This window comes from Brachyistius frenatus, unplaced genomic scaffold, assembly GCF_029030835.1.
Source record: "Brachyistius frenatus isolate BFR_SWC_R1_liver_20210118 unplaced genomic scaffold, ASM2903083v1 Contig_53, whole genome shotgun sequence".
NCBI lineage: Eukaryota > Metazoa > Chordata > Actinopteri > Embiotocidae > Brachyistius > Brachyistius frenatus.
This window is the reverse complement of record NW_027210652.1, coordinates 2,637,501-2,647,500: the sequence shown is the minus strand read 5'-3', so window position 1 is coordinate 2,647,500 and position 10,000 is coordinate 2,637,501. Positions and strand designations below refer to the sequence as shown.

Sequence of the window (10,000 nt, the reverse complement as noted above, 5' to 3'; positions counted from 1 at the left end):
ACCCAGTTTCACTTCAAAGATGTTTTGGAGATGTTGATATATCGATCACGAGCTTTTCAGAACGTTTTCTTCTCCGCTTTGGCAATCGGAGGTTAAAAGTTACTGGAAAAACAAGATCCATGTAGTGGACGTTCTGCAGATGTTCTTCATTAGAAAACAGCAGATCATCGTTGTTGGTGCCAACGAAGACGAGAAGGGAGTCCTTAAAGTACTCATAAAATGGAAGTTTAAACATCTTCAGTTCCATGACAGCTGGTCAAACTTAAAGTGTGTTGAGCCTGTTTTCTGTTGCTGGCAGGTTTATTCTTCTTGGACCAGAACTAAGCTTTGATCATCCTGAAATAAGACTTTATGACTCTCTTCATTTGAGCTTGTCACAGCGTTGTGGCTCACCTGGGTGCCGGCACTGTGGCTGGATTTGGCTTTCTTGGCTTTGGGTGACTCGACGGCGCCGGTCAGAGCTGACAGCGATGAAGATGAAGATAGCGAGCGTGCGACTGCTTCTCCCCCTGGACCCCCGAGGCGCTGACCACCTCCGGAGAAAGGAATAAAAGGAGCCGAGGGGGCGGAGGAGGAGGAAGAAGATGCCTGACAGTTTAGTCCTGAAGGCCCTGCTTCCTCTCCATCCTCCTCTAGTGTCTGGCTTCCAGTGGGAGGGGCTTCAGGCCGAATTGCATCTTGGGGGTTCGGGGCGTCTTCCTTTCGAACAGGAAGTGTGCTTGTGGCCGCGGCGGGAGTTGGAGCAGGTTGGGTTTCCACTGCCCTGTTGGGGACAGAATTTTTAATTGGCATGGCTGTTGTTGACACGTGGGGAAACGATGGAGCGGGATCGGGCTGAGGGGATGGCCTCGGCGAGGTTTCCATAGCAACAGGTGAGGTTGGCATAGCAGCTGTTTCCTTTTCATCTTCCTCTCCTGGCGATTTGTCTTTTTTGAGTAAAAACCTTCAACACAATTGTGAGAATTACAAAAAGTTACTATAAGGATCAACTCTCAAACTACTAAGTAATCTTTGTGTTGTTTTTGTATGAATAAATATTAAAAATCACAATGACACAATAGTTGAAGAACCAGCGGCCGACCTGACAATGGCACTTCCTCCTGTAAGACCCAGAGACTTCAGAGAGGCGCTCTTTAGTGCTTCTTCCCCACTGACCTACACACACACACACACACACACACACACACACACACACACACACACACACACACACACACACACACACACACACACACACACACACAGCTGTGTTACCATAAAACTGACTTTCATGTCCTGAGAAAGGGAGAGTTAAAGGAACATTACGTACCTCATCTCTCATGTAAACACACACAGGAGTGGATCCCGACAGCTCCGACAGGCTGGAGGAAAGTGGTGACACGGAGAAGAAGAAAAAGCCAGATTCAAATTATGGGCGAAGGATTTTTATTTGCTTAAACTGTGACAAAAACAAAACCCAGAAGTGGCTTTTCTTTGATTTTAAAACCTCACGCAACGCAGTGGCACACAGTCTGCATGTGTAAACCATGTGTGCACAATCCCGTGTAGAAACTAATTGAACCATAAATGTTTTACTATTGTTCGCCTCGAATCTGAAAATCAAAGCTTCCCCCTCAGCTTCACAACATTCCCAGAGCTTTTTATTTTTTTTAACATCGGTGCGGCGCTAATATTCATTTCATGGAAGCATAACTTCCTTGGAAAGAGATCAGGAGATGCAGTGATGTCATTTAATAGAGATGAGATGAGGGCTGGACGGAGGCTCGAGCACCTGGGACCGCACAGCTGGAACTACTGAGTAACAGCTGTGTGTGTGTGTGTGTGTGTGTGTGTGTGTGTGTGTGTGTGTGTGTGTGTGCGTGCGTGCGTGCGTGCGTGCGTGCGTGCGTGCGTGAGAGATCTGTGTGAAAGCTGAGTGGTGAGAAGACAGGATGTGATCTTGGCTGCGTTCATTCCTCCAATGACCACCTTCACTTTACAGAACACAATAAAAAGCTCATTGTTCATTTTACTTTGAATACAAGTCAAACTAAAAGGTTTGTAACTAATATTGATGTTTTTTTTAGACTTTTTCATTTCAGTTTTACTTTGGCTTATGTCTGATTTTCTCCTTCCATTTCTTCCAGTCCTGTCTGTCATCTCAACTCTACGTACGAGTCCAACTTCATTCAAACATGAACCATCAAACCAGGTCAGAACCCTCAAACAGACGCGCGAGAATGCAAAAAAATTTCCTCAAAATGGTTCAGTTCGCTTCACACACACACACACACACACACAGTGTGTGTGTGTGTGTGTGTGTGTGTGTGTGTGTGTGTGTGTACACCCACCTGATCTCAGGGAAATGTGTGATCAGCTCCCACAGACTCTGTCCGCAGGAGAAGGAACCCTGAAGCCGAGAGCCGTCCTCCATCTGGAGAGCGATCCTCACCTGTATGACAGCGCGGGAACACAGGTGGAGTTCAGGTGGAGTTCAACCATATGTTAAAGACCACGAATGCTCTTTACACGATAAACACAGAAACATGATGCAGGAACGGTGATCAGCTCCTCCTCCTCCTCAGCTGCTGTCTAAATCAGCTGGACATGATGAAGAAACTTACAAACTTTAAATGGGCATTAAACAGGCAGATTAAACACTTTGAAGTATTTTCTTAAATGATTTAACAATTTCACATTATTTTAAACACTAATAAGTGGATGCATGATCCTCATTTTAACCTCCAGCAGGTCACATCGTAGGAATCCACGTTAGAAATTCCATTAAATGCAGAAAAGGAAAGTCATCGCATTAAATATTAAAATCTGCCTCGGTGGCCGTTTGTCAGTTCTTCATTCGTCGTCACTTCGCAGGAAGATAATTGTGTGATAATCGAATGTGATCAGGCTCAGATGATGGTCCGCCTCCGTCTGACGAGGAGTCACAACACCGATCGGTCGTTCTTCCACTCCACTGGTTTACGTTCACTCACCACAACGTCATGCAGCACAGAGAGCGCTGAACGTCGGCGCACCGGGAGAGATGAAAGGAGGACCGGACACGCAACACACCGGGCCACCAGGTGTGTGTGTGTGTGTGTGTGTGTGTGTGTGTGTGTGTGTGTGTGTGTGTGTGTGTGTGTGTGTGTGTGTGAGTGTGTGTGTGTGTGAGTGTGTGTGTGTGAGTGTGTGTGAGTGCGTGTGTGTGTGTGTGCGTGTGTGTAAAGTCTGTGAGGTATCAACAGTCAACCATCCATCAAATGAAGTAAAACAGCAGATCAAACACAGCCGTGATTTTACTGCTTAGATTACGAGGCCATGATGTCACTGGAAACTCCAGCTCAGCTCCAACAACGTGTTTCTGGATGCAAATCAGAGGGTGAGAACACACGGATGACTCATCCAGGTACCGACAGAAAAACACACATGTCCTGACAGAAATATAGAAATCATTTTTAAAAAATCATAGTATGAAGCTCGTTTTTTCCCCAAATAAAATTACAAATAGACAATATCGTCATAACAGGTTCATATGAGACGAAACTGAGACGTGAATACGAGGGTGGATCAAAAGGTCGGTTCCTGTTGTGCGTGAACGTGGTGCAGCACGGTGTCGTGCACGGAGCAGACGGACGCTACGCCCTTCAGTAGTAACGTCGCTCGATTCAAACAGCATCTGTCTCACACAGGTTTTTGTGACCGTTGGTTCGAGAGATTTCACTCTGCAGCTGAGATTCATAACATTTTGTGTAAAATTTTGGGGGAATATAAGCAGTCCAACCTGACGAGTAGGTGGAGGAGGTGGTGGAGTAGGTGGTGCAGGTAATGGAGCAGGTGGTGGTGCAGGAGGTGGTGGAAGTGGAGTAGGTGGTGGAGGTGGAGTAGGTGGTGTCAGAGGTGGAGGTTTAGGTGGAATAGGTGGTGTCGGAGGTGGGGAGCGATGCACAAACCGATATCTTATAATTGCGTTCATCCCTCCAGTCAACTCTGAGAATCTACGACCAGCTGTTCCTCTGCTGACCAGCTGTTCCTCTGCTGACCAGCTGTTCCTCTGCTGACCAGCTGTTCCTCTGCTGACCAGCTGACCACTGGGACTCATTATAATGTTTTATTATATATTATATTGTTTTTCATTTAATCTGACACTCGTGTCCGTTCGTATTAACATTCACCGTCCCGATGACGTGTTGCTGCTTTAGAAATCCTACTAAAACAAGCACATATAATATTGATTCCACATGTTTAAAGCTAAGTGAGCACCAGGTAGATTCTCCACAGGTAACCTCATAACCACGTCTCAGGTAAACCTGTACGACGACGTCAGCTATCTTAATTTAACACTTCTTACTCTCAGACACAAATTGTTGTTGTTGTTGTTGTCACTCACCTGGCTGTCAGCTACACCTTGTTTCCTTGAACTCGTCACTATTTCCAATTTCGCATTGTTGGGCAGGTTGGCAAATCTCCATGGCAACGTCAGGTCGACAACCGTCCTCTGAAACCTGTCGGCAGTAGAGGATGATGGGAAATAAAAAAATATATATTTGACAAAATATGTCTTAAGAGCTGCTGACTTCTATCATTTAAAATATGTAAATACATAATTTAAGGTTTGTTTTCTTTTGTTCAGCTGAGGTTGAGAGGTGAAATCCTGGTTTTATCTCATCGATCCAGCAGATCGGATTAATTCATCTGATCAGATTCACTGACGCGGAAATAAAACTCATCAAACCTCTGACGACACGAACAGCAGGAAACCGAATAAAGACTTCATTCAGCTGTTAAACGGCCTCGTGCTGCTTCCGATCACCGATCAATAAATCATGTCGTCATCCAGCCGGTACTCACTTCAAACCGTGCTGGTCCGGGTTAAAGCCGTGCTTCTGGCAGACGTCCTCCAGCACCTGGGGGGGGGGGGGGGGGATCACGACACATATTTAATGAATTCATGTCGTCACCTCATGAATTCATGACGTCACCTCATACACATTTTTAATGACCTCATGAGACTTCCTGCGCACGAAAAAAACTGATCTGTCACCGGCTAACGAGTGTTAGCCGAGCAGGCTAACTCCGGGCAGCAGTCCGCTCCGGTTCACGGACAAAACGAACTCAATTAAATGAACCTCTCATGTCGGAAAACACGAAACGGCCCTTAAACACAACTCACCTGCAACAACGGCGTGTTTGGAGACACTTTAACGGTCTGTCTTCTCCCGTTTGGAGTGAGAACCGTTACAGCTGTGCCGCTGAAAGCCATTGTGCTTCGTGACGTCACGCTGTTTGTTTGAAGAAACTTTATTGACTCGGCGCGTGAAGATACAAACCATCATTTAAAGGGTCAGCTCACCAAAATATTAGAGATATTTACAGGGGAAGTGAATTTTAAATAAATGAAAGTGACATTCAAAAAATAAATAATAATTGAAATGAATGGCTTCCATGGCAGATGCTTCGTAGTGTGAAGACTGGCTCACTGAGATGGAGCTGAGACTTCATTCTCAAAACTAATTAGGGTCCGACCACCGAAGGTGTGAAAGCCCTATTGTTATTCAAGCAATTATTATTCTCGTTCCTTATTTTTCTCCACAAAGAACTGCATTTTTGGCAGTTTTATCATATTTTTAAACTCATAAAAATTGGTACAAACAAAAATGTTGTATTCTAGTGGAGTCACGAGTGGGCGTGGCCTAATTGCTCGCTAGCGCCCCCTAAAGAGATGCCCGGGCTACTACATTTACCTACATGCACCATTACATCAACTCAACAGGAAGTCCGCCATTTTGAATTTCACTGTTTCAGATTCGCGTTATACATGTAAACTAAAGTTCACAATACAAATACCCGAATACAAACTTATAGCACACCAGATAAAGTCTTTTTTCATATTAATATTTCTGGACTATTTCCTCTGGAATGGCCCAAATACCGGCCGAATGATACACTTTTGGCTCTTTAAATATTATATATATCATAATAATATATTGACTATATAGACTATAGTGACTGCTTGTGAAATCCCTCACTAGTAACACAAAGAATTTGAATATTGACACAAACAGTAAAATACACGTTTAACATTATAATCACAAATTTATTGAACAAGTCCATTGAAAAAACATTTGATCTGGTTGAAAATGACTTTTTTGTAAAGAGTGCTTCAGTCTATGTCAAAATGTGAGAATTTTGTCTTTTGTCTTATAAATATGACTAACTCTTAACATCAACAACATTTTTTTTATGTGAATTTGAATAATTATCCTGAAAACAACTTTTTGTTTGGTCAGATCTTAAAGTCTGTTTTTATTCTTTGTATCCAAAACTCTACTCAGATCATTGTTCTTCCTCTGACTTTAACCATCATAAATAAAACAGTCTGTCGACACATTTTGTCTGCAGTGAATGAGATCCTGTCTCTAAAGTGCCACAGAGACAATCTGCTCCCCATATGGACGACTGTACGTTCCACATGCAGCTCAACAGATACGAACAGAATCAAGGATGTTTTCTCTCAAAGGATCAAACTGGAACAAAGCTGGAAGCAGACTGGAAGGACAACATGACACGTGGTGTCAACAGATGGAGAGGTGTGAGGCCAGAGCATCAGAGGCCACTCGACCGTCCAACCGACCGACTGACCGAACAAATGATCAACTGACCGAACAAACGACCAACTGACCGACCGACCGACCGAACAAACGACCAACTGACCGACCAAACAAACAACCGACTGACCAAACGACCAAATGACCGACTGACCGACAGACTGAACAAACGACCGACCGACCGACCGACCGACCGACTGAACAAACGACCGACTGACTGTCAAAACAAACGACCGACCGACCAACAGACTGAACAAACAACCAACAGAACAAACGACCGACAGACTGAACAAACGACCGACCGACCGACCGACCGACAGACTGAACAAACGACCGACCGACCGACCGACCGACCGACCGACAGACAGACTGAACAAATAACCGACCGACCGACAGACTGAACAAACGACCGACTGACTGAACAAACGACCGACCGACCAACAGACTGAACAAACAACCAACAGAACAAACGACCGACCGACCAACTGACAGAACAAACGACCGTCCGACTGACCGACCAACAGAACAAACGACCGACCGACCGACCGACTGACAGAACAAACGACTGTCCGACCGACCGACCGACCAACTGACAAAACAAACGACCGACCGACATAACAAACGACCGACTGACCGACAGACTGAACAAACAACCGACCGAACAAATGACCAATCGACCGACAGACTGAGCAACCGACCGACCGACCGACCGAACAAACGACCGACTGACCGACAGACTGAACAAACGACCGACCGACAGAACAAACGACCGTCCGACCGACCGACTGACCGACCAACAGAACAAACGACCGTCCGACCGACTGACAGAACAAACGACCGACCGACCGACAGAACAAATGACCGACTGACCGACTGAACAAACGACCGACCGACCGACTGAACAAACGACCGACCGACCGACAGAACAAACGACCGACCGACCGACTGAACAAACGACCGTCCGACCGACCGACAGAACAAATGACCGACCGACCGACTGAACAAACGACCGACCGACCGACTGAACAAACGACCGACCGACCGACAGAACAAACGACCGACCGACCGACTGAACAAACGACCGACCGACCGACCGACCGACCGACAGAACAAACGACCGACCGACCGACAGAACAAACGACCGACCGACCGACTGAACAAACGACCGACCGACCGACTGAACAAACGACCGACCGACCGACTGAACAAATGACCGTCCGACCGACCAACCGACCGACCAACAGAACAAACGACCGTCCGACCGACCAACAGAACAAACGACCGTCCGACCGACTGAACAAACGACCGACCGACCGACTGAACAAATGACCGACCGACCGATTGAACAAACGACCGACCGACCGACTGAACAAACAACCGACCGACCGAACAAATGACCGACCGACCGATCAACAGAACAAACGACCGTCCGACCGACTGAACAAACGACCGACCGACCGACCGACCGACCGACAGAACAAACGACCGACCGACCGACAGAACAAACGACCGACCGACCGACAGAACAAACGACCGACCGACCGACTGAACAAACGACCGACCGACCGACTGAACAAATGACCGTCCGACCGACCAACCGACCGACCAACAGAACAAACGACCGTCCGACCGACCAACAGAACAAACGACCGTCCGACCGACTGAACAAACGACCGACCGACCGACCGACTGAACAAATGACCGACCGACCGATTGAACAAACGACCGACCGACCGACTGAACAAACAACCGACCGACCGAACAAATGACCGACCGACCGATCAACAGAACAAACGACCGTCCGACCGACTGAACAAACAACCGACCGACCGACTGAACAAACAACCGACTGACCGACCACTGCAGCAGCATTCAGGGACACCGTCCACCTGGCTGAGAGCGAGACGTGAATGCAGTTCTCAGTTCTGGAGGGAAATTGCCACCATCTGAACAAACAAACAAACAATCAGTTTCCTTCCTCACTCAGCGGGTTGGAAACTTCCAAACTGCCTGGATGCAGCTCAAACTCATGAAGGCATCTGTAGCTGGTTTTACATGGTGAAAATAACAAACAGATACACTTGTTGGAAAACAGGGTTTACTTCCTCATAAAACACCTTTCAAAGTCAGAAAACATAGATTTAATAACAGTATATGTTGCCGAATGTTAAAGGTCAAATGATCTGGTGAAGGGATTTAAATTTGAGTGGATGTGAAAGAGTAATGAGATGATTTCTCCGATCAAGGTGCTTAAACCAGACCAGACATATTTCTGAGGAAAACACGAGTCAAAGTAACACTGAAAGAAAATGGTTGTTTTCAAAGGAAAAGTTATAACCAGAAGCAATTATCATCTGTGGTTGAAACAAGTTGAAACCAAAGCCTTTGCTCACATTGATAGTAACGCGATATGTGTGAACCTGAGGAGGAAAAACACTGAAGCGTCCTCGCTCCAACCTTTAGAGAGCAGCTCTTCTCGGGGTGAAAACATCAGGTATCAGACACACACAGTTAAACATGAAATCAGAAAACTTCATGTAACGACAGCATGAACTCACCAAACTGGTTTTGAAGGAAAGATTCTCCTCAAATTATATCTGCCACAAAATACTCTGCAAGCTTTTAAAGTCCTGTATTTAGATGTACAGGCTCGTGGTGGAAATCCTGCTGCAAGTCATGCAGAGCTGCTGCTGGTGAGGACAAATATATTGTGGCTCATCCACCTGGTGAACTAAAGCTCATAAAGTAGAAAACAGAAGATCTCAAAGTTAATATCTGTCTCATATCACTCTAAAATCATACAACAGCTCAAGTTTCTTTTTACTATCAGTTCTAGTAAAAACTGTTGATTTATGAATCAGTGTGAGTTGGTGAGAGATATACTTCATATTCCTGTGTCTACCAGAGTCATGATTTAAAGGCCACCAGTGACCTTATCGCCTCTAATGAGATCAAATGATCTGCAGCCACAAACAAAATTCAAATGTTTCCTTTTTCAGAACATCCAAAAGGAAGAAACCACGTGCGTCCACTGAGACGTGTTCCTGTTGACTCCGCAGCAGAACGGCCTGTCCGACTGCCATTTCCCCCTCACACATGCACGTTCAATCAAAGACACTTCAAAGGCAGCGTGGTCATATGATGACACGACATCAAAGGCACCTAGTGTGTGAGTGAACCGGCTGAGGGGGCGTGCCAGGCATACGCGCACTCTTGGTGTGAGACCGACGCCCCGCGAGGAGCATCAGCCAACGATAATAACGATTGGCCCGCGGGAGTGAGAAGCACTGGGGCAGGGAGGGGGCGGGGGAGGAGGGGAGTACTTCAAATAAATTCCCTCTTCGCCCGCAGCTCGTGAGGACCTGAACCGAGAGGGAACAGGTCGCCAGCGAACCTGATCTGAAAGAGCCTTCATT

At 46.3% G+C, this 10,000-nt stretch overlaps 2 protein-coding genes across 3 annotated transcripts in view; one reads left to right on the top strand and one right to left on the bottom strand.

Moving 5' to 3' along the window:
* Positions 1–5,251, bottom strand: part of aspscr1 (ASPSCR1 tether for SLC2A4, UBX domain containing) — a 15,778-nt gene extending 10,527 nt beyond the window's left edge. For both annotated transcript variants that reach the window (XM_069705049.1, XM_069705050.1), the window contains exons 1-7: positions 5,150–5,251; positions 4,828–4,883; positions 4,367–4,481; positions 2,331–2,431; positions 1,310–1,361; positions 1,082–1,155; positions 394–943 (exon numbers count right to left, since the gene is read on the bottom strand). In XM_069705049.1, coding sequence (XP_069561150.1) covers positions 394–943; positions 1,082–1,155; positions 1,310–1,361; positions 2,331–2,431; positions 4,367–4,481; positions 4,828–4,883; positions 5,150–5,239 — 1,038 coding nt within the window. In that variant the 5' untranslated portion in view covers positions 5,240–5,251. The remainder of the gene's footprint in view (positions 1–393; positions 944–1,081; positions 1,156–1,309; positions 1,362–2,330; positions 2,432–4,366; positions 4,482–4,827; positions 4,884–5,149) is intronic.
* A 4,727-nt stretch (positions 5,252–9,978) lies between these two features.
* notum1b (notum, palmitoleoyl-protein carboxylesterase b) overlaps positions 9,979–10,000 on the top strand; it is a 7,158-nt gene continuing 7,136 nt past the window's right edge. The window contains exon 1 of the mRNA XM_069705048.1: positions 9,979–10,000. This exon is cut by the window's right edge and continues 648 nt beyond it. The gene's annotated coding sequence lies outside the window, so the exon portion shown is untranslated.